The sequence below is a fragment of the Chaetodon trifascialis genome, chromosome 15 (genome assembly GCF_039877785.1).
Source record: "Chaetodon trifascialis isolate fChaTrf1 chromosome 15, fChaTrf1.hap1, whole genome shotgun sequence".
NCBI lineage: Eukaryota > Metazoa > Chordata > Actinopteri > Chaetodontiformes > Chaetodontidae > Chaetodon > Chaetodon trifascialis.
The window spans coordinates 6,440,653-6,464,262 of record NC_092070.1 but is presented as its reverse complement, the minus strand read 5'-3'; the positions used below and the strand labels follow the sequence as shown (position 1 = coordinate 6,464,262).

Genomic DNA, 23,610 nt, shown 5'->3' with positions numbered 1-23,610 from the left:
GTGACTGGTTGTAGAGTGACGCCACCAATAATCGCTTTACCGTAACAGACGATACAGCGCGACCAGCAAAAAGCGCAGTGTACCGTAAACTGAACTACAAAGCGCAAAGTGAACAGTTTGAACGTTGGCAGTTGAATTGCTATTGGAGGTGATGTCCACTTGTACTAGGAAAAGAAATGATGACATGATAGCGATCATAAAAAAATAAAAAGTTAATACAAAGTTAGCCAATTTTTTGCCATTCATTAGCATTAAATTCGACACACAGAGCTAAGCATAGCATATCTTTTTGTGGAAAAATAAATCCCGTGATGTTTAAAAACGCTGTTCTAACCATCTGGCGGAAAAATTATCCACCCCCTGCATACTAAATAAGGTTTGTTTTAAAAATAATTTATCCAGTTTCCTAAGTTTCATGCCTGTTTCCTTGTCCAAAAAAAGATGGTAGCCAGAAATGACAGTCAAGCTGTAATAAATAAAAGATTAAAAAATATTTCAAACATCACTATATTGATATAGTTGTGGGGGGAAAAAAAGATTACTTGAAAATTTTGGTTGAATATATTTTCATTTTGCACGGGCAGGCAGTTACTGTAAGATGTATCTATTTCCTAATGATTTAAACTATGACTCTTGCATGAAACTTAAACCCTGTGAACACAATTGACAATCACAGAAAAACATGGCTTAAAAACATGTTAAACTGGAGAGTTATGAGAAATAACCTGGAAAATAAGCTGGTTGAAGCTGAATGACAAGGTTCACATAGAGCACCTCATCACATTCAATAGAGGGAGACATAACCTGCATTTTTCTTGAAGCTGCAAGAAATTGTAAATGTGTACTACCTAACAAACTCTGCTTCTATGGACCACCGTGTGCACTGTGATGCTGATGAAACACATCACCCAACTCAAATACTGCAACTGTGTCACATGTAATAACCAGAAATCCTTTTTTAATTGCTCTCTTTTATCACCATTGACTACTGATCCCTTTTGTGTAAACCAGGAGGGGATCAAAGAGAGCAGACCCTCTGCTCTCTTTGATCCCCTCTGCTGCAGAGGTTGGAGCAGAGCATACAAACTGGCCTTGCCTTTGGAAGGAGACAGTGAGAGTGTTCGTTCAGATTTAACAAAAGGTGAGGCCGAGGTGTTTGCCCTTCAGATGTACAGAGAAAAAAAAATGATGGAAAATGATTTTAAAGAGAAGTGACCTACCCCTTGTAACTACACTGGAGGGTCATAAAGGAGGGTCATGTGAGGCTGAATCCCCCAAAGCAGCATGAGCTATAAAACTGATCTGGCATTCAGTGTTTTAATATGTGTTAAAAAGCAACATATGAGCACCGAGAGAGCTCTAAAGAGACCATATTAAATATTGAAACAAACTAGAAGATTCCTGGCTTGCACAGTTGTTTCTATTTCAGCATGGTGGCTGTAACCTGGTAAGAAAATGGACAGTTTCTGTGCAGCGGTAAAGCAGTTAAAACACTGAAAAGCCACATGTAAAAGACTATTGTAAATATTTCATATTCTTGAACACCTTGCAATGATTGGTTGGTCCACTATTTTGGTCCAGACTGAAATATCCCTCCAACTATTGGATGGATTACCAGGAAATTTCATATAGACATTCATGCTTTCCAGCACCTTTCCTTCATTCTCAGTGTTTCTGTTGTTAATCCCTCCTTTGTGTTTCTTGTTGTTCCCATTCTCTCTCTGTGTTTGTGTGTGACTGTCTGGGCATGGCACCTCATTCTCCCACCTGCTGCCAATCAACCTGCACATCTGCAACCTGCCTGCTCATCAGGCTCCTGCAGTGTACACTATATACCCTGCTCTACACTCGTGTTGGACCGATCATTCAGTTTGTCAGCGTGGTACTAAGCTCTTCGCCCAGTGTCTGACAGTCTGCCCTCCAGCCAACTACTTACCTCTCTCTGCCTGCCCTTGTCACGTAATTCTAGACAGCTCTCCAAACCTCCATCTCAACAACTTTTCAATAAATCCGCATTTGAACTATTGCAAGCCATGTGTCTAAGTCCTGCTTTTTGGATCCAAGAGTAGTTTAACATTACAGAATCCCCCTCAATTAGCTGATCCCCTGACTTTTCCTATAGTGCCACCATGAAGTGCAAATCTATGGTTTGGTATGAAATGTCTCTACAATGGGTGGATTGCCATGAAATTTGGTGCATACTGTACTCTCAAATGTTCCTCTTAGCGCCATCATTGTCCAATACTTTATCACAAAATATCTGTGAAACCAATGGCATTCCCCTCAGCCTCAGCTTTACTTTGTGTTTAGTGCTAATTAGGCTAAGATGGATAGCATAGTAGACATATCGACTAAACATCATGTTAGCATGCTGATATTAGCATTTAGCTCAAAGCACTAGCTCCTGTGCTTATGGATGGCACTTCACAGACATGCTTGCATGACTGGAGGCTCTTTGCTTTCTTTCCTAAAATATGGACAGCAAAGAAAATTCAGCCCATTATTATTTGCACTTTTTTTTTTTTGCATTTAATAATTTGTGCCAATCAGGAAGATTACATCTGACTTAATTTTTTTGTCAGTGGCTCCAAAATCCTCATTAGCACAAAGCATGAGGTAGTTAAATCCCTCACTGCACACACATTTTCCAGACATTTGGTAGTAAAAGTCCGCGGCTGAGAACGTACAGCGTGTAGAATGGAATTATCTGATCACCTTTTCCTCGTCTCCTTCGCCAAACATTGAGCCCGAGGGAGAATTTCAGTGGTGTGGCGTGAAACATGCTGACTGAAATCAGTACAGTTAGATGATGGTTAGCAACGCTTTTGTCTGACACAAAGTGTAAAATTGGTTAATAAATCTATGATGTTTCATTAATTCAGTGATGACTGTGCATTAATGATGTCTTGGATGCTTATGATTGTTGGTCAGTAACAATGGCTACTGCAGTCATGTACTACAAATGATGATGGTGATGATGATGAATCTCTTGGCCTGTAAGACAAATTGGTACAGGAAAATGTAAATCCAGTCTGAGCTCTTCATGAATAAAAACAGCTCAGAAAGTCTTAAAGGGCTGTCATCAATGTGTAACTGCTTTGGAAACAAATACCCCACTCTAATGTACAGGTTGGATAATGGACTCTTCCCACATGATAAGACATTTTAATTTTGTGGTTGCACACGTACAAAACATACACAGATTTACCACAAAGTAGAGACCTTCTTTTTATTTCTGTGTAATAGATGATCAATTTTAGAAGTAAATGTGGATCTTTGGGGAATCCAATATTTCAGATTGAAGCATAAACCTACGTCTGGCTGGCGGTCTGTTTTGTCTTCTCAGGGCTGCTAAACATCACAAGTTGACTGCTGCATACAGTTTATGATGAGCGACATTACAAAAGGCTCAAAGGTTTGAACCCCATTGGAGAAACAAGTCCTGAATCCTCCTTCAGTCGCAAACACACTCCTCTTCTTGCCCCCAACAGCAGCTCAATAACAAAATGTACAATATTGAGAAGAAGACCCAGGCAGGTAGTGTACAGGAACATGACCCCGCTGTAGAATCATCACACAAAAACTTTCCTCTTTTTTCTTTTTAAAACCAATTAATGAAACCACATCATGTGCAGAAAAGCTCCTGGAGCAAGCAAAGCCACTTTATATGCACTCAATATTAAAAATGAATGAGGCTGAATGAGAAAATCAACCAATTTTCTTCTGTTCCATTACGCTCTTGAGATGCACAGTTTTGGCAGGATGCTAATGCTGCTATTGCACTTGTGTGGCACCAGAAGTTTTAGGTAGTCGGTAGACAATTGATGCTTTTTTTGCAATGTATTTAAAGGGGAACTCCACTTTACACATCAAGATGATGTCATCGGGGTTATATCTTGGAGATTAGAAGAGAAAGTCCCAACACTGGGAGTCTATCAGACACTTAACAGTCAGGGTGAGGCTAACAAAGATGCTATCAAGTTGCATGAGTCATACTTGGTACTAAAAGTGAGGATATCTGAGCCTCTGCTGGTTTTGATCTCTCAAGTCCCACCAAATTAATGGAAGTGCAATAGTGAATAGTAAATCACTGGAGTGCCCCTTTAAGAGAAACGATTGAAATCATGGCATAGAGTGAAGGACAGCGAGGCTCATGTTTCTGACACACAGTGTTTGAACAATGTGAAACGCTCATACAGCAGGGGTGCTCGCACTGACTCAGTCTGTACAATCAATCAAATGAACCAGGTTTATTGCATACACAATGTTTGAAATTGATTTTTGAGCTAGCTGTCCAGGGCGAGTAAACTGAGAAATGTTCACCTTGTAACAATGAATGCACATTTTCACAAAGTTACCCTTACCCTCACCTTTTTCAGTGCTGTCATGTATAAAATCTGAGATTTGCTCACAGATGCATCGACACTGACACACTGGATCAGGCTTGTGATTCGTTATGAAGTGTAACAGAATGCAATCAAACTGAGAAACTACAGTATGACTCACTGACAAAATGACCAGTCGACATGTTGGGTGAACTCAATCATTTGTCTTCCACTAACAGATCAGACCAACACTTTGCACTTACTGGGTGCTAAATTATGACCATGTGTGCGTACATACACACAGAGACACACACATGCATGAATGCAGGAAGGTGTATGACGTGTGTGTGTGTGTGTGTGTGTGTGTGTGTGTGTGTGTGTGTGTGTGTGTGTGTGTGTGTGTGTGTGTGTGTGTGTGTTTGGGAGCATGACTTCCTTTTTCTTTTTTCTTATACAGGCCAACATAAAAATCTAATCTGGGCCATATTTTAAAATCTGGACAAACAAATAGACATTTCTCTACATTAGCAGCAATTTTACAGCCATAGAGCAGACAGACAGCTGCAGCCATTTAAAAACTCTAAAATAAGGACCCCGAGCACCTCCCCTTCCCCCTGGATGAATTATACATGGGAAACACTTGGAAACAGTGTAGAAAGGCCATGTTGCTTAGAGTTCTGATCATATTTTTATGTAAGACAAACAGCACTGCATAATGTGTGAGGTGTCCGGAAGCTTTGTGTTGCAGTAAGTACTGAGTAACACACTGATGTCACAAGCATAATTACTGCAGACAGAAAATCAGACATCCTTTCTGAATGCTACTAAATATATCAGCCATCTACATTGTCTCAAGGTTTCCAGTGCACAATTAGCTTAATTCTACCCTATTAGCCTATTAACAGCTAGATTCACAGTCCAATTAAATTCAACTTGTTTTTGAGTCTCTATTTTACAAACTGGAATTGACTCTGGATTCATTCTATAGTCGAAAACAGGACAGGATGGGTTATCTACCGACAGCATAAAATAGACATACATATTGAGGGAAATTCATATATTAGCATAGTATATATAATATACAAACAGTATACATAGTCTCTGTGACAGTGATGGACAGGATGAAGAGAAAAATAGGCAGGGCTGAACCTTTAGTCTCTGTAGGGTTCCCCATGTGTGTGAGCTTGTGTATGTGTGTTTCACACCAAAACTATGACCTGTGTTGTTGCCGTCCTCCGCTTTGCTCTGCTGCTTGGGTAGAAAGCGGGTCTGATACTGCCTGACTTTGGTATGACTGGTTAAACACAGGTTACTATAGTAAGTATGGGACAGTGAAGTACTGTATACATGGGATCTTATATTAACTGAATAATTCAAAGAAATCCCATGGTTTTACCAGCTCACACCATCCGTCAGTGTAAAAACCAACACTGCACTTTGAGTGACGTTGCAGTGAAAAAACCCTGTTGAGCGGTGAGCGCAGAACTACAGCTGCAAACCTGAATCTTGGGTGAGCGGTGCCAGATGTATATCGGATCTGGAATGATATTCTAGTATGTGAACGGTCAAACGCAGGTCGAACATGAGTCCTGCGTCAAACACAAGGGGGTGGAAAGCCGTACGAGATGGAGAATGTGAGTGTGCGTGTACATCTCAGTGTGTACAGGGGAAGACTGATGAGAAGAGGAAGATGCACTCCTAAAAAAAAGAGAGGGGAAAAAAAATCAGACATCCAGAAAAAGTGAGAAAAGGATGTTCCTGTGACCACAGCTCCCACCCACCATGTTGTGTCACATTGTTCTGCTGTACTGTATGCCGGTCTTGGAGGCGATGTTGGACCAGGGCAGCAGAGAGCGCAGCAGGGACTGGGCCTGTCGGTACAGCCTCTGAGGGATGGAGCAGGGGCTCAAGCTGGCCAGGGTTGAACCGATGTGCTGGATGTAGTCAGTGCGGCAGGAAGTTAAGGAGAAAAATACCACATTTATGTTTGGTTTATCTGAAAATACAAAGATCTCCTCTAATCAAGATGCTGTAGTTTGTACTTATTGGAGCAAGTAAGTTTCTGGTTTAAGACTGAAATATAGACACAAACTCTCCAATAAACAATAGTGAGTAAGTGTCTTTTTGTTTTCCTGCTTCCAACAAAGGATATAATATTGTCCAGGGTGGATGACCCCCATTGATGTAGAGCACGTATGTGAATCCATCTTTGAGGACGCCTCGTATGGAGTAGTAGTAGGGCAGGTAGTGGTGCTGCCTGAAGTCCCTGTTCTCATAGAAGTGGATGGCAGTGTTGTTGGTGGTGAGGACGTGTAGGTAGATGGCCTTACAATGGTCCTGGGCTGTCGTTGAGATGTGCTCCTTCAAACTGTCCAGCAGTAGGGAGCCTGGATGGTGGAGAGGGGAGAGAGAGCTCAGTGAGCGAGAGGGAGAAGCGGTGTCCTCGGTCATGGTTAGATTTATTTATCTCCTCTGCGCTGCATCGAATGTAGTGATTCAACTGTAATAACATCAATGACACAAATACCATCGGAAAATTTTTAGGAGCATATTTTTTCTATGATTATATGACTCTGGAATATGTCTGTGTGCTCACATTTGACTGAGTTATGACTCAGAGAAAGCGTGTGATACTTGACACACCATGTGGTAATGGTGGGCTCAGCACTTTAAAGTACCTTAATTGCTTCTGTGATCTGCGTGTCACAGCCACTGCTGCAGCAACTGCTGTGTTGATAAGTGGTCCGAACTACAATGACATCAGCATGCATTGTCCCTTTCACCTCACACAGTATCTTTTCCTCACCGTCCTCCCACTGATGCACCCTTCCACCAGGGAATGGACGTGAGCAAAGCGATGTCTTTCAAAGTGACAAAGCCACATTTGTGTGTGTGTGTGTGTGTGTGTGTGTGTGTGTGTGTGACAGCTACTGCAGAGGGGGAGCAATACCTATGCCATGTTTCCTGAACTCCTTGACCACTCCCAGGCTGAGGATGTAGGCTACCTGTGTGTCCACAGGGAAACTGGAGGCCAGGATGTCTCCATCCTAACACAGACACACACGCAGAGATAAAGATGGAGAGAAAATTATGGATTAAGTCACACCAACCTCTATAAACACAAAATAGATTATATTACCATCCATAATGAATTTGGAATAAGAATGACATTTGATTCAGTATTGTATTAAGAAATATCACTTAAAATCATCTTTCAGTTTGGTGATTTGAAGTCGACACTGTACATTGTTGTGGAATAATCATTCATCGTGATTGTAGAGCAGTGCATCTACAGCAGACATGCAGCTGGGGGCGCTGTGGGTAGTAGTAATGTGTGATGTTAACACTGTGCAATGTGGGGTACTAAAGCAGCAGATGTTCAACAAGAGAAAGAGACGGAAAGAAACATGGCTGTCCGTCCCAGCGCTCTACTTCAACAAACAGTGTGGAAATACTTAGAGACATAGATTCTACTTGGACAACTATTTTCTACGTTATGCTGCGTTAAATCTACATGATTTAAGGAATTTATAGAAGGAAAGACCAGCAGGAAAGCGGTTGTGTTGTTACTACACTCAAACTCCAGCTAAGATAAGCCTGCTGGGTGTTTAGTCCAACCAGATCGCAGCTCATTTGTAAACAAGTGACACTGAACATGGTCTGTATGCTCCCTCTGGGACTCAGCCATTACATCGTCTTCATCTTTGTCTAGGCAAATTACCAACTGGAAAATCTCAAGTGCTGCACTAATATGCCTCCAGGCATGCTGTCGTCTATTCAAATCATGGCGGCTACTGTTGCTAAAATCGTATAGCTCCACCTCCACTATGTTCCACTTAAGACATTTTGAAAAACGCCACTGAGTGACTGGATAAACTGACCTAACAACACACTCAAGGAGACCATCTCCACACAATACAAGTGCAAAGAAGACACTTTATAAGAGCCTCGTGTTTCATGCAAGTGACTGTATAACAGCGCTGAGCGTCGTACCTCTTTGTGAACTTTGGTCCGGCCTTTGATCTCAGCCACAATCATTCCCACAATGCCTCCTCTGAAGGTGGCGGCGAGGGAGAAGAACTTTTTGTTGGAGGTGATATCCTGATACCATGAGTCTGGGTACCTGCAGGCAAACAAGATTAGCAATGCACCAGTTAAATCATTCTGCATATATGTGTGTCTCCCCTATACTCAACTATTGCACAAGCCTGGGGGGTTGAACTCAAAATCACAGATTCCATACAGGATAGAGATGTACAATCTTTTCTTGGGGGTTCACTGATTTGCTCCCAACCTGGCCGAGCACATGGGTTGGGTGCCTGTGGTCTGTGGTGCCTTGCAAGCCCATGCAGGTTAGTTCATAACACAATAACAAAAACTTATTTCACTCATCCCTGTGAACTACCAAACACGTTTCCAGTGGCTGCTGACTGTGAATGCACTACAGTGGATCCATGTTTGTGCAGTGAATGAGAGGTGCATCAATGCATATCAGAAAAATTGTTTGATAGCCTCTTTACATCTTTGCCCATTCACATCACGTTCAATGACAGATTTGAAAGGGTACAAATGTAATTCTCAAATTCACATTTGAATGCACTGTATATAAAATGCTTCAAACCCTGACTGCTGCCACACACTGAGCATGATCCTTACTCGATTGGGAACCAATCGCCACAGAGCAGCTTGACATTCTCTATGTCATCGTGGCAGAGGAAGCGGAGCTGGACTTCACTGAGAGCTGTGGGAGGCACCACGTCACTCATTCACACCTGAAGGGACCAACAGAGAGCACAGACAGGTTTGGTGAGTCACAGTGCCAGTAATGCCTACTTAAACCAACAACGAACAAAACATTGGTTTTCAAAAACAGTGGCAGAGCGACAGTAAGTCCTAATTTCAGTGAGGAGCGGTCATTGTCACTCACACCCAACAGAATCGAATGTAGATAAAACTTCAGACTTTTATTAAATCTTGTGCACAGTACATACGGGTTGGATACGATGAGGGCTTTGCAGCACCACCAAGAATTTCATTTACAGCCAATTTAACAACCAAAGCTGGAGCTAATGGTGTCTAAAGAATCAGGAGTCACACCTGATGACAAACCTCATGAACAAAACTTTAAACACATCAAAATAGGGTTGACTAGTTCAGATGACTGAGAAAAAACATGACATAGAAAAGCACCTTGCATCCATTATTGTGTGGGATGATGGAGGCTGGTCACTGTGTTTCTGTTTTCAGACTTCTTTTGTTTTAGAACATAAAATTGAACTGAATTCAAGTTTTTGGTTGTTTTTTTTTAAAAAAGGTAAATAAATGATCAAACCCAGCAGAACCACTTTCATAGCTGTGTAATTATTAATTATTATTAATTATTAAAAGGCCAAATCATAAATAAATAAAAACAACAAAAACAGACCTGGAAACTGAATGCCGAAATGATTGAAGGAAAATTAACTGGTCACTCTCTTAATAAAAGATTAATCATTTCTTATGCAAACTGCAAAAGTTCACTGGTTCTAGGCTGTCAAGTGTGAATACTTGCTGGTTTTCATGGTCTTCTATGATGGTGAACTAAGTATGTTTGAGATTTGGACTGCTGGGCAGACAAAACATCTCATTAGGTCACCTCAGGTCACAGGGAACTGTGCTGAGCAATTTAACTTTATAATAATCGCTAGTTGCAGCCTCAATAAAACTGAGTATCTTGCACATATGTTTTCGATTAACAGATGAATTGTTTGGTCCATAAAACTTCAAAAACGTCAAATAGCAAAATTCACTATAATACAGGACAAGGACAGGAAAGAATTCTCACATTTGACGTACAGAAAAAAACATTTATGGCCTGAAATTCTATTTATGCAACAGTTTCACTGAATAGATGAAGTAAACTACTGAAAAGTGCTTGCTGTAAAGAACAGACAGCCTCAGGAGCGACGGATCTCCTATTTACGCTATTAGCTACACAACAATGAATGAAAGTCTACCGGCATCATATTAAACACAGCTAACGTTACACGTTTTTAGAGATGCAGAGACTACACGGTGTCCGTCTTGTGTTGATGACTGACTGACAACTCATTACATGACAATTTCATTGTTTTTCGACCAAATGAACTTTTATACAGCAACAACACAAGTCATTAATTGACCCATGTGATTGTTAAACGTTGACAGATATATCTGTTTGTACTCTCTATGGTCGGTGTTGTTGGACCATGCTACTGCTTGTAAATATATTACTATAAAACCCAATTCTCTCAGCAGGTTCTACTAATATTGCAATACACTACTAATACGGTCAAAAGATAACAGACAAAAACGTGGTGAAGTAGGCTCCTCCAAGTATAACAGCTGGTTGCTGCTAATTAGCATACAGGCTAACCTTAGCTGCCGCTAGCTAACGTTCTGTTGCTAAGCCGCATAACAGTTACCTTGTTTCAACGCTCAGACCGGAGGAAAGTCAAGGAGAAATGTGTTCCTTTAGTACCAATCGATCCAGTCACTACTCCGGACACAGCATGACAAAACACCAGTCTATTCCCGACTCACAACACCGTTTCATTACTGTGCCAATGCTACACAGGCAGCTAAGTTAGCCAGAGCTCTCTCTGTTCGTTAACAGCTGGATGTTTTCTTCCTGTTTGTAGCTGCTAACGCAATGTCGTCACGCTAAAGCGTCTTCTTCTAATGATAAGTCGGCTGGTATCAAATATATTACTGCTTTATCGCCACCTACTGGACTGAGGTGTGGACTAGAAAGAAAAACGAACCAGCTTTGTCACCGTGGTGCCACTCACTTCAGCAATTGTTTAGGACATTTTCCACAAAAAACTTAATAACTGTACCTCATTACAATCATTTTAAATTCCATCGAGGTTCTCCTTCTCCATCATTGTGAAATCCAGAATCTGTGAATATACTGCGAATATACAAATATCTGTTTCTGAAAATGGCCTTTAATGCTCAACATTCGAAAATATCTTTTGAAATGTATGTTTTTTATTTTTTCCTGTGTGCATCATCAACAGCAAAGTGGTGGATCAGACCTCCCCAACAAATGACAATGACAATGGTACGTGATGTGATTCATAGTACAGGAAAGCACAAGAAACATTGCTGCAGCAATAAATTCTGTGTATTTTTTCTGACTTCTTCATAATCTTTTTTTAAACTACTTCTTTTGAACTGGCAACCATGTATAGATATTTCCAACCTGAGATGAGGGATTGCAGGTAGGCAAAGCTTTACTAACAGATTCCCAAGCTACAATGGTTGGGAGCCAGTGACATAAAGTACTGAGCTGTATTTCAGCTAGAATATTAAAATACTGAAAAAACAGCCAAAAACTCCTTGACTGCACTGTAACTGATTTAAAGTGTCATAGAGTTCCATCAGAAGTCTATGCATTTAATTTTGTGAAAATATAATTTGGACCTTCCTCGATGACGTCTTTATGTTTTGAAACTCACATTTGAATTGGTTCACGGCTGCGTTATTGATGGAGTTGATGAGAACAAAGCCCAACTCCCACACAAACAGCACACGTCACAAAGTGATATTACTGCAGATACCCATGGTGTGACAAAAAGATTTAATATGTGAGACAGTGAGGTTGTAGCAGAGTAGGATTTTTAAAGAATAACACAAAAAAAGGAGGAGAAAATGGAACAAAGAGTTTTATAAACTGCAAATGCTGAACTTATGGTCATGCCAATAAAGCAATTTAAATTAATTGAAAAACAATGATAAGATTCAATAAGATTACAAAAAATTGAATTTAATCAGAATATTGAAGAGTCACTGCGTGTGCTCACTGCTTCTTGTTTCCTTCACACACTGGCTTACCTGCACATGCCCTGCAGAGTGTTTGCTTATCCCTCTGCACCACAAAGTGCACAAAGCTGCTGTGGGTTTAAAGAAGACTCATCAGCTGTATTCACATGCAAAAGAAGAACAATAATGTAAATCATCAGTATTTAATTCAAGGACATTTAATGTGATTCTAAAGGACTCGGAAGCAGGAACATCTGGCTGTAGATGTTTTGTGTGTTAAAGGTGTTTTTGACATTTTATGATTCTTTGATTTGTTCTTTGTTTTTCGTCTTAAATTGTTTTTATTTTATGTCTGCAACTGTCTGATTATTCTGCCTGTCTTGGCCAGGGCACTCTTGAAAAGGAGCTTTTTAATCCCAGGGAGAGTTACTCCTAAAAACAAAAAGAAAAACATATATATGTTCAATCAACATGTATGCAGTTTTGTTACTTACTGCTTCTGTCCAAATCTGCTGCATCTGCCCTTTATATATCACAAAAGACATGAGTTGAAAATGAAAAGTAAAGTAGAATTTTCCACTTTCTAAATCCATTGTCATCATTGTTTGCGACAAAGCGATGTTACATTTTAGTTTGAAAACCATCTAAGCGGGGCTCAAGTTTGCATCCGACATGATCTGGAATGAACTCTCTTTATCTTGTATTCATGCCAGCTGTTGCCTTCTCATTGGTACTGCAAACACTGCAGGTAAAAATAACCTCGATTAATCAGATTCATTAAGCATGCGATTGTGCTTTGATCAAACGTATGTAAGAATAAGTAACCAATGTTAGCATCATCACACAGTGGAATGTTTTAAGGCGCATGTTTGAAAGTGAATTCCTGTTATATTTTTGGAGATGTGATGTGTTTGTTATTTTTAAAGCATTACAGATGTTTCTCTACCTGCAAATATTGTCATTTTACATTGTTTTTATTTCAAAAAGTGAGTTATTTCTGATACAAATCGGATACAAATCTCAATACATCATAGCAATGCAAACGCCACACTGTAAACGCAACGTAGTATACTGTTATCATTTTAGTTTGTTATCACTTGCTGTCTGTGGTCAGTGGATAAAAGTGCATATTTGCATTGCAAAGTTGCACTTGAAGTTGTTCCTGACTTCTGGCTCTGAATGGATCTGCTGTTGCCACTGTGGCAGCTCTATGTCCAGATCTGGCAGCTTTTCAGTTCTCAGTGGTAGCTTTCATCTCGTTATCAGAATCAGCTTTATTTGCCAAGAACATGTACACACACACACACACACACACACACACACACACACACACACACACACACACACACACACACACACACACACACACACACACACACACACACTCAAGGTGCACCTTTTTACATGCATGCATATATGGTGATATAAATCATACTGATGTTTTGGCTAAAGGTGCATCACAACACAAATTACAGAGCACTGATGTGAATGAAGACGGGGGCGTGAAGCATTTGCTTCCTAATGAGAACTGTGGTCCAAAAGTGGTTTAAACAAGCCATCGCCGTCTCCCCCTGAGGGGAATCCCTGCTGCCAAATTAAGTTTGCTTCTATTACACTCAAGAGTCATGTCATACCCAGAGTTTTCTGACATGATTCTGTCAGGAACGGAATGGAACTGGTTTGAAGTTGCTCTCAATGATGCACACAGTTCCAGTAGAACCAGAGATACAGCTGAAGGACAAGGACAACAAAACTGAATAAAGAAAGGTAAACGAAACAGAGAACCGTCATATACATACAAGAAGGTGAAAAAAGGGTATATATACACCCACATTATATGCATATAAACAGTATATACAGCATGCAGGATGTATTTTTGACAGCGACAGATGATATGTGTTGAAAACAGTGTGCAATAAACAGTGAAGATATGATCTAGAATTTGTAGACGGGTGGATGTTTCAGTCCAGTTTCAGGATTATTGGCTCACTAAACGGTTCATCAGTGTGGAAAGAAACTGCTCTCTGTCTGGTTGTTCTGCTCTGTGGCGCCCCCTAGAGGTTGAGCAACATATTTCCTCTGTGAAAACAAAGTGACTGACGCCAACTCCTCTGTCCAGCTGGTGCAGATGGGCACAGTGCAGCCCCTCCATGACGCTTCAGCTTCCAGCCCACACATGACAGTGTAGATATTTTCCATATACAGGGTGCCAGGAGGATACAGGGTTAACAAACTTACCTGGGAATAAATTACACTTGAAAATACTCAGTGCATATTATATAACTACACAAATCAAAAACCAACACCCCCGTCACAACACTCCCCCCTTCACCCCTCCCCAGCCTGACCCAGTCACATGCACTCACAGCAGGTAAATAAAAACCGCACAAGAGGCACCGTCTGCGGTTCTGCTCAGAAGTTGTAGTGGATTCACACAAGTAAGCCTCTGTGCTCTGCTGACAACAGGCCTCCTCCTTCCCCACACAGCCTCACAGAAACAGGTAGATATGCACCTCCGACTCTCACAGCTCAGCACAGCAAAGCTTCCACCGTGAGGCATGATGGATACCTTTGTTGGATGCATTACTCAGTATAACAATGTTAAAACCTATTTGTTGTTTAGAGTTATGTTTTTTGCAGGTTGTGTAACACAGTACACAGTAACTTAAGGCAAATATGGTACTTTATGTTACACTAACGCAAGATATGGTTGCACTCTGGCTGACTAACACACAGCAGCAGCAGCGTGGTTTACCCTAAGAAAAAGTCACCACACCAGAACTGCTGCTTTCAGCTTCCAGACTTTACAACCTTTAACCACTTCCACACCAGTGTCACCAGAGCAACAGGATAATATATTCTATGACTGCAGTCTTATTATACCCAGCGTCCCAACATGAATTCGGCCTCTGCAAAAAGCAGCACATCAAACACTATGTTGCCGACTTGCAGTTAGATAAACTGGAGTAGGGACCATGTGATCATGTGTCCAGGTGTCACGTCTGTCTCCCACTCCCACGGTAAGGCTAGGTAATAAAGGCGAAGCTTTCAGGGTCCCGTGACGTTAAGTATGACTGCACTTTAATCTATTGCATGATTTGGATTTCTAAAAAGAAGTCTTTTTTTTTTATATCTGACCTCTTTGGCCCAGGATGCGTTTGGTGTGTGCTCTGGGGCTCTTTTCGGCCCTTCTGCATCTCTCTACCTCCCTGCTTCTGGGAGCCTTCAACATCAAGTCGTTTGGAGACACGAAAGCCTCCAATCCGGAGGTGATGAACATCATCAGCAAGGTCTGAAACCGCATTATGCGTCCACTCTTCCTTTATTCTTGGATGGTATCTCATCACAAATACCCACATGTGAAATATATGTAAAATACCTCAAAGTTCAGCCTGCATCTGGCCTGCCCTCCATTGTCATAATATGGGAGCATGTTAAGAAGATAAGAAAGTCATTACATTTAGTTTGCATACTGTAAAGTTGGAGGATTCTCAAGATACAGATTTTAAAGAGAAAAAGAAAAAAAGAAGCTGTATATGTTAAGATATTATCCATTTCAGTCCCTAGTACTGCAAGGGTATGGATCCTACATTTCCCATAATGCAATCATTAGCATTTCATCATGTCTTTAAACACTGGTAAATGCCCATGGCCCTCAGTTTGTAATGCAGGGTTTTGTGTTATAAACTTGTTTTGTCCAATTCAAGCTCATACAACCCTGATGACATCACTATGACATCATTGGGGTTATTTTCACCTCCAGTTACAGAAAAAAACGTATACAACCAACCAAGCTTTGTTGGTTCACCTATTGTTTGAATTAGGAGAACCATATTTTAAAGAACTAGAAATCAAAAATATAAAAAAGTCCCTTTGTCAGCAGCACTTTAAGAGGAAATGTGGCATTTTGTGTTTCTGTTTTTCAGATTATCCACCGCTATGACATCATTCTGATCCAGGAGGTCAGAGACAGCGATCTGTCTGCAACCACAAAACTCATGGAGCACGTCAACAAGTTAGACCAGCTACACACCCTCCACAGAGCACGCACAGTGTTATTGCACAGAATGTGTATGGTTTGTAGTCTGGAGTGAGGTGAAGAGCTCTTAAACTCACATTATGGTGTATGAGAAACAAAATGATGCTCTTCATCTCTGTTTGTGTGTGTTTCCCCAGAGGTTCTCCTCAGTACAAGTACATCGTCAGTGAGCCTCTGGGTCGCAGCACCTACAAGGAGAGATATCTCTTCCTCTACAGGTACACAGACAGGCAAGAAACAAAGCCATCGCAGCAGTAAAATTATCTTGTGTATAAATCATCTGACCCCACATCAGTGAACAGGAACAGGAATATTTCTGTTTTAATGTGTTATTTACTTCAGCTCTGCAGTGTCTATGTCTCACCAAATTGTATTTTTGGGTTTGCAAAATGCTCAAAAATGTGCTTTTAAAATTTCAGCAGAAAATGTTGGTGAATACAAAATACATACGGATGACTTTTGGAAATGCTCCAGTCGTGCTGTGAATAGCTGATGAGACAGAGCTGATGAGCCTCACCCACGAAAGTTTACTAAAGTTTTAGAGGCTGAACTACTGTGAATCTTAAGGAGCAACTGCACGCTTTCAGAAGGACAAAGCACAGTGTCTTTCCTCTCCAGGGAGCAGATGGTGTCCGTGGCTAAAAGTTACACCTACGATGACGGCTGTGAGTCCTGTGGCACAGACACCTTCAGCAGGGAGCCCTTTGTCGTCATATTCTCCTCTCAATACACTGGTAGGCTCTGGTAGAGACCTGCTGCTATTTCACCATCTGACACCAGTGATGTAGATTTTCCCATTTGTCAGGTGATCAACTGATAGCTAAACCTGTGTGGGATGAGATCCTGAGGTCCTGTCGTCCTCCAGTAGATTAATGTGAAAACAGGCTCCAAGAGTCAAACTGTACACATACATCATTGTGCACTTTGAAGCTCAAACAACCAAGTGCAGGAGCAATAAACAAATCATATTTTTGAATGGAGGGGGACTTTGAACTTACCTCAGTTGAGCTCTGTTTACAACCATAGAGATTTATATCAGGCAACAGGGTGGTTAGCTCTGTCCTGCCAAATTCAAAAGGCGGTAAGACTCTTGTCCCTCCTCCTTCAAGCATGTCTCTCTTCACCCACTCCTTCCTCTTTCTTGTCTCCTAGCCGTGAAGAACTTTGCTCTGGTCCCCCAGCACACCTCTCCAGAATCCGCTGTGAAGGAAGTGGGCGCTCTCTATGATGTGGTGACTGATGTCCGCAACCGCTGGAACATCAACGTGAATGATTTCACCAAACACCCGCACACAAAATCAATCATTTAGTGGCATTGTGTAAAAAAAAAGGTGGAGCGTACAGGCTGATTAATGTGGTTAAATATGAGATGGGGGTGAGAGTGGTTGAACCATTACAGTCTCCCTGCAGGACATAGTGCTGCTGGGCGACTTCAACGCAGGCTGCAGTTATGTAAAAGGCTCCGACTGGCAGAAGATCCGCCTCTTCACCGACAAGAGCTTCCACTGGCTGATCCCTGATGGGGCAGATTCTACAGTGTCAGCCACCACTAACTGCCCTTACGACAGGTAGACACACACACACACACACACACACACACACACACACACACACACACACACACACACACACACACACTGACTCTTACTTCCTGCCTGTGCTTGCAGGATCGTGGTCACCACTGACATGATGAGGGGAGTGGTGAAGGGCAGTGCTGAGGTCTACAACTTCATGACGGAGCTGAATCTCAGCCAGACTGAGGTAAAAACTTTTGCTCCTCCTCCTCACGGGGACACTGTTGGTGAAACATTGCTTTTCATGTGGTGTTCAGTTACATTTTAAAGGATTGGTTTGACATTTTAGGGAATATGCTTCTGCTTTCTGGTGGTGAGTTAGATGAGAAGATTGATGCCACTATTGTGCCCGTTCAGCCAATAGGAAGCTACGCCTGTTAGCTTAGCTTAGCATAAAGACTGGAAATGAGGGGAAACACGTGGCCTGGCTCTGTCCAGAGGTATCAGCACCTCTAAAGCTCACAAACTAACATGTTTGTTTAAATTAAACAGGACAACCCTCACTTTACAGAGGGTTACATGCAGGACTACTTCAGCAATGATGCTAATTATAGAAGATGTTAAATAAGGAGAGCCACCAGTATATTGTATGTACAGTCCAGTGTGAGGCCAAAGTGTGGGACTGATCCTATGATCCACCAGAAGATAACTGTCAGTGTCAGATTTTGCCTTGCCTAGAGGTGAACAGTACTCATGCATGAAGGTACAGGGGGTGATGGTGACAGGGGCAAAGGATAACACAGCAAAAAGAGGGCAAAGTCAATGTATGGAGGGGGTTATGCTGGATGACCACTTTCACACAGGTTACTGAGGTACATGTGAAACCAAAAGCCAGCCTTTACTTTTTTTTGAAACCTACATAAATTAACTTGCAACACATACATAATATCAAATACATGCAACATTGCACCTACTTTAACCCAAACCATGATCCATGATCCTAAACCTAACCAAGCAGTCTTGGTGCTTAAAGCAACACAAGCTGCAACCGTCACCTGAAAGTTTTCCCAGCGAGCTTTACTTTGAAAGACTAAATGGGCATTGCCCATTTATAATTGCTAACTTGACCATGTTGATGTTTCACGTCTAGGACGGGCAAAACGTGACGCTGACACAGTTGACCGCCTGGCAGATAAATTCCGTGACACTGTTTGCTCTTTCTCAGGCACTGGCCGTCAGTGACCATTTCCCTGTGGAGGTGAAGCTAAGCTAGACTCCTGCTGTCTGAATCCTGGCTCCCACCACTCTTCTTCAGGCCTCTGGGCTAAATCTGAATTCTAACTACTCACTGTGGGAACTGTGGCCAACCGTGTGGTGACGAATTACACAACCAAAATAAAGAAATATTCCACATTATTTCACTGCAAACTTGCTTCTTGGAACCAAAAAACACGAGTCAAGTCTTTTACTTGAACAATTACAATTAGTCATTTGGCAGACACTTTTACCCAAGGCAACGTACATATGAATTCACACACCGATGGCACAGCATCGGGGGAAGTTTTGGGTTTCAGTATCTTGCCCAAGGATACTTCGGCATGTGGACTGCCGAGGCCAGGGATCGAACCACCAACCTCCTGATCGGTCGACAACCACTCTACCTCCTGAGCCACAGCCACACCTAAATAAAAGGAGCCTTAATGAAAAAAAAAGCTCCTTGTTAAGATTTACTAATAGATCAATTTTTAATTTGGAAACCACTGAAGAAAGCCACAGTTTTTACCTAGACAAACTGATAGTACTGCTAGCCAACTTTTAGAGCTTCTGGGTATCCAAAAGTGAGACTTTTTTTCTCAATGAGACCATGAGGTTCACTTAAAGACTCCTGAGACAAAATACTGTCAAAAAATGAAAGTATGAATGAGAACAATGCCAAAATTTTTACATTTCAATTCATTCTTTAATCAATCCATGGACCACATTAATAACTCATTTACTTCTGAATTCCTGGCTAAAATGCAGTTAGAAAAATCAAACGTGGATAAATCTGTTAGAGAGGACAAAGGCGTCACTCACTGTGGGCTGTTCAAATGCAGGTACAGTAAGGCTAGGCACTTAAATGATGAAGACCTGTCTGTGATGATAACTGGCCATTCTCCAAACCCCTCCCCCAAAAGAGCAATTGACCTATCATGGCTTAGCAACCTAAACTCAGCACAGCAGGTACGTCAAGCTTTGGATTGGATTGTGTCTTTCTTTTGCTTTCCCCAAACCAACAACACATGAACAAACGTGGAAAGAATGGATTTAATAGGGAGGCTTATCTGCCTTTAAATGTTAGCATCTCCGGCTAACTAGCTTACTAACTGCAGCAGTAAGCTAACGATACTAACATTAATGACAAGATTAGATAATACATTATTTTGTGGGGTCACAGGTTACAATAATGAAAAAAAAACCTGCTCAGGAGTGGAACGTACTAATATGCTAATAGAGTGTAGGCTAACAGGCTACTGGTCTTTGTTAGTTTGCGGAAGTTTACATTCAAGACACTGTGTTAAATACTGTTACTTTTGCTGAACATGGTGGGCATTCCTCAACCTCAAATCAAGTTAATTGACCATCATGTGCACATTAATGACCCATTTATGCGGTTCTCATTTCAAAATCAGTCAGTTTCAATGAACAGTTTTGGCATTAGCATTAGCTGACATTAGCCATCCACAGCTGATATCATCTGCTTGCAACATTTGTCATTTTAAGCCAACAGATTCCACTGTTCTTGACCAGAAATGAGCATGTGTGTCTGTTTACTTCTGTGCCTACTTGGAGACACATTGTTTAAAAAATTTTCTGTGAATTTTAATGTGCTACAGTTGTAGTAAACTGTGTACATGCCGTCCGAGAAAGGAAGCTTGACAGGCTTTGCAACAGTCGGGGTCAGGGCCTAGTGTACGGTCAATTTAAACAGTAACAGTCTTACAGTTAACAGCTGTATTCAAAGACACTGAAGGCAGATGTGTTTTCAACTAGTGTCATGAAGTCCCTCTGTGTGTGTGTGTGTGTGTGTGTGTGTGTGTGTGTGTGTATCATTCTATATGTTTCCCGCTGCCCTCTAGCTCTTTCTTTTCTTGAGCATCTCCAGATACATGCCAAGAGACTTCTGAATGGACTCTTTGGTGATGAAGTTGACAAAGCGGTGGATGTCAGCCTCTCTGTTGGACACCAGCTTGTCGATGGTTGGCTTCCTCATCATGGACTTGGTCATCTGTCTGGCGTGGTCTGTAAAGTGAACAGATGCACAGTGAGCTCACCCACGGACCTCCAGTGGCCTTTAAAACTAATTCTGGATGGTTCTCAGTGACCTGACTTAAGCTTAAAACAATTTTATAGACAATAATATGCTATGAATTTACTGCCTGCTTTTCAAGCAGCGGCACAACTAACAGTGTGTCTGTGTGTCTTTTGATTCTATTATCTTTACCATTTTGTATCTTTACTGATCAGGATGTACATGATTTGACTTGTGTACTTCGTTGAGCAAACTGTCACTTTCCCTGGAGCTGACAGCAGCGTGCTGGCCACACTATGGGAGGTAACTCCAGAGTTGTTGGAGAATCACTAAGCCTGTCTATTAGACACAAGGTTTATTTTTCTTTGCCAACACAAGAGTATCTTCATTTGCTTCCTGGGTTCCTGAAGAGGAGTTTTTGCTGAGCTAAAGACTCACTCTTCAGCAGTTTTGTAAGGAGCACTGACTTGGTGGAGGACATTTTCTAGTTCAGTATCCAGTTATCATTCTGGATTTTCTGTGTGTTTCGTCTGTTCACACTGATAAAGATTCTTAAAAATAACATTGAGTGTTATTTTGTTATCGCCAGTCGTTCTAGACTTCTCACACTGAACAAAAATCAGATGTGATTTACATTCTTAATGTATCCTTTTCAATGTGATCATGTTATGGTATGCTATAACCTAAACCTCCTATTCTTAAAGAGCTATATAGTGTGTTTTGTACCTGGAATACCCAACCATTTGGTCATTGTCTGTGTGGCTGTGGTGAGGACCTGGTCTTCAGGTACCAGCTGGTCCACCAGTCCTACTTTCAGGGCGTCTGAAGGCTTGTAGAGCAGCCCCAACTCCAGAGCGATCTCTGTGGCTCGGTGGCCCATTGTGTTAATCATGGTGTCCCTACACCTGCAGACAGAAACAGTAATTGAATACTACGATCATCATGAACAAAACCACAACGACGGTCACAGGCGTTGTCATAACTCCTCACCAAAATGGCGCTACAATGCCGAGCTGTGTCTCATTAAGGCCGATCGTGTAACGAGGGTTGTCTGCCATTATCCTGTAGTCACACATCATAGACATCAGACAGCCACCTGCTGGACTGGAACCCTGTGGAAGCAGTGACGAGGTGGGCTAAGGAGTCATCTGCAAGACGTTTGAGCCTCTTATTTCTGTGTTTGCGTTTTATCCGTACATTGATCGCAGCTATGGTGACCATGTTGGAGCTGTAGAGCTTCAGCCACATCTCCTGAATAGCTTTCCAGAGCTCTCCACATTGCTCTGGACTCTTCCTGTATAATTCTGTGATATCTAGCCCGGCCGAGAACACCTTGGGCTGGCCCTGGATTGAAGCAACACACACACGCACATTAGAGGCATTTTTATAGTGCAATTCAACTTATAATAATATAAATATAAAGCCAACAGACACATCTTAATGATGAGGAGACGCACCGAGGTGATGATGAGGCCTCGGCAGCTCTTATCCATCTCCAGCTTTTCCACAGCGATGCTGATCTCTGTGAGGAAATCTAAGCTGAGGCTGTTGACCGGTGGACTCTGCATGCGCATCACTGCCACACCTACACAGAGACAGACATGATGATCTTTCAGCTGAATGCTCCAGCGTCTGGATTAAAGAACCCTGCGATATAATGGGTTCCAGGAGAGAGAGTGATGGTGACGATGGCTAAATCTTTATCCGTGCTTTGGTCAAAATCCACTTTGAGCTTAGGCGAGGTGGAATTGTTCCTCTGCGGAGCGACGAGGACGGGAGACACACACACTGTGCCATGACTGCTGCAGGAGGACCACTGGGAAAGAAGACCTGCACACACGCACACACATAAAGTAAATGTTTCACTCAGGGACCTCGGGTTAATTACTTTACTTTTGATTGAGCTCAACTGTATCATATCTCTGGCACTATCAATATACCACCCTCCAAACACACACACACACACACACACATACACACACAGTTACAACCACTCCGTTCTGTTTTGAACACTTTTGTTCATTTGGGCAGCATCTAACCATTATTTTCATTGTCACTACAATTAGATGACTTAAACCACTGATCAACTGGAGTTGCACATTAATTTTAAGTTGGATCGACTAATCCTCTAATCAATGCAGCGCTCGTCTTTTAAACAGCATAGGTCATTTCAGTGTGATTTATCTTTAACGCCGCATCAGTCAGAGGAAATCATTCATTTTGTGAACTTAGTCTGTAACTAACATCACGTTAGCCATAACCTGACCTGCTGAGACAATGACAGGTGACTGTAGGTGCACAAGCTCGTATGAATTTACAGGCTTTTTGTATGATGTTTGAGGTAAAGAGCATCGCTGTCCTGTGACCTTTGCTCCAGTCTCTGCAGAACGCAGTTAACACGGCTAACACGGCTAACAGGCGAGGTGGCAGGTGTTATATTGAAGAGACTTATATTGAAAAACGACGCAAACAATCAAATCGCCTCTTCACAATGTCCCTACATAGACAGACATACCTGACAAGCCGTACTTGTTCCTCAGTAAAACTCTCAAAGCCATTTTGACTTGCTCAGCAGACTGGCCGTTTCTCAATATGCGTTCTTCTATGTACTTGTTTTCTTGTGATTTGAGAAACGTCATCGCGCTGAGTCCATTT

The 23,610-nt window shown here is 41.7% G+C and overlaps 3 protein-coding genes across 3 annotated transcripts; 1 reads left to right on the top strand and 2 right to left on the bottom strand.

The window, feature by feature from the left end:
* Positions 1 to 3,121: 3,121 nt before the first annotated feature.
* Positions 3,122 to 11,026, bottom strand: naa60 (N-alpha-acetyltransferase 60, NatF catalytic subunit). Its single transcript, XM_070981704.1, has 7 exons — positions 10,769 to 11,026; positions 8,982 to 9,097; positions 8,319 to 8,448; positions 7,276 to 7,372; positions 6,478 to 6,712; positions 6,107 to 6,272; positions 3,122 to 6,023 (listed from the first exon to the last, which is right to left on the bottom strand). Exons 2-6 carry the CDS (start codon positions 9,089 to 9,091, stop codon positions 6,116 to 6,118), a joined length of 729 nt encoding a protein of 242 aa, XP_070837805.1. The 5' UTR covers positions 9,092 to 9,097; positions 10,769 to 11,026; the 3' UTR covers positions 3,122 to 6,023; positions 6,107 to 6,115.
* A 4,236-nt stretch (positions 11,027 to 15,262) lies between these two features.
* On the top strand, positions 15,263 to 18,936 carry dnase1 (deoxyribonuclease I). Its single transcript, XM_070981702.1, has 8 exons — positions 15,263 to 15,400; positions 16,037 to 16,125; positions 16,287 to 16,367; positions 16,768 to 16,883; positions 17,302 to 17,414; positions 17,560 to 17,717; positions 17,817 to 17,910; positions 18,889 to 18,936. Exons 1-8 carry the CDS (start codon positions 15,263 to 15,265, stop codon positions 18,934 to 18,936), a joined length of 837 nt encoding a protein of 278 aa, XP_070837803.1.
* A 670-nt stretch (positions 18,937 to 19,606) lies between these two features.
* On the bottom strand, positions 19,607 to 23,513 carry LOC139343498 (enoyl-CoA delta isomerase 1, mitochondrial-like). Its single transcript, XM_070981194.1, has 7 exons — positions 23,471 to 23,513; positions 22,662 to 22,785; positions 22,413 to 22,542; positions 22,153 to 22,299; positions 21,946 to 22,067; positions 21,682 to 21,860; positions 19,607 to 20,945 (listed from the first exon to the last, which is right to left on the bottom strand). The coding sequence occupies exons 1-7, from the start codon at positions 23,511 to 23,513 to the stop codon at positions 20,779 to 20,781; spliced, it is 912 nt and encodes a 303-aa protein (XP_070837295.1). The 3' UTR covers positions 19,607 to 20,778.
* Positions 23,514 to 23,610: the final 97 nt, after the last annotated feature.

What these genes read in the sequence shown, in the direction of transcription:
- naa60 (XM_070981704.1), bottom strand. Translation starts at nt 9,091, where the DNA reads ATGAGTGACGTGGTGCCTCCCACAGCTCTCAGTGAAGTCCAGCTCCGC. An exon ending in GGACCAAAGTTCACAAAGAG is followed by an intron (nt 7,373 to 8,318) that starts GTACGACGCTCA and finishes TGTCTGTGTTAG; the next exon opens with GATGGAGACATCCTGGCCTC. An exon ending in GTTCAGGAAACATGGCATAG is followed by an intron (nt 6,713 to 7,275) that starts GTATTGCTCCCC and finishes TCCACCATCCAG; the next exon opens with GCTCCCTACTGCTGGACAGT.
- dnase1 (XM_070981702.1), top strand. Translation starts at nt 15,263, where the DNA reads ATGCGTTTGGTGTGTGCTCTGGGGCTCTTTTCGGCCCTTCTGCATCTC. An exon ending in TGATGAACATCATCAGCAAG is followed by an intron (nt 15,401 to 16,036) that starts GTCTGAAACCGC and finishes TCTGTTTTTCAG; the next exon opens with ATTATCCACCGCTATGACAT. An exon ending in GCAACCGCTGGAACATCAAC is followed by an intron (nt 17,415 to 17,559) that starts GTGAATGATTTC and finishes GTCTCCCTGCAG; the next exon opens with GACATAGTGCTGCTGGGCGA.
- LOC139343498 (XM_070981194.1), bottom strand. Translation starts at nt 23,513, where the DNA reads ATGGCTTTGAGAGTTTTACTGAGGAACAAGTACGGCTTGTCAG. An exon ending in GTGGATTTTGACCAAAGCAC is followed by an intron (nt 22,543 to 22,661) that starts GGATAAAGATTT and finishes CTGTCTCTGTGT; the next exon opens with AGGTGTGGCAGTGATGCGCA. An exon ending in GGCATTGTAGCGCCATTTTG is followed by an intron (nt 21,861 to 21,945) that starts GTGAGGAGTTAT and finishes TTCTGTCTGCAG; the next exon opens with GTGTAGGGACACCATGATTA.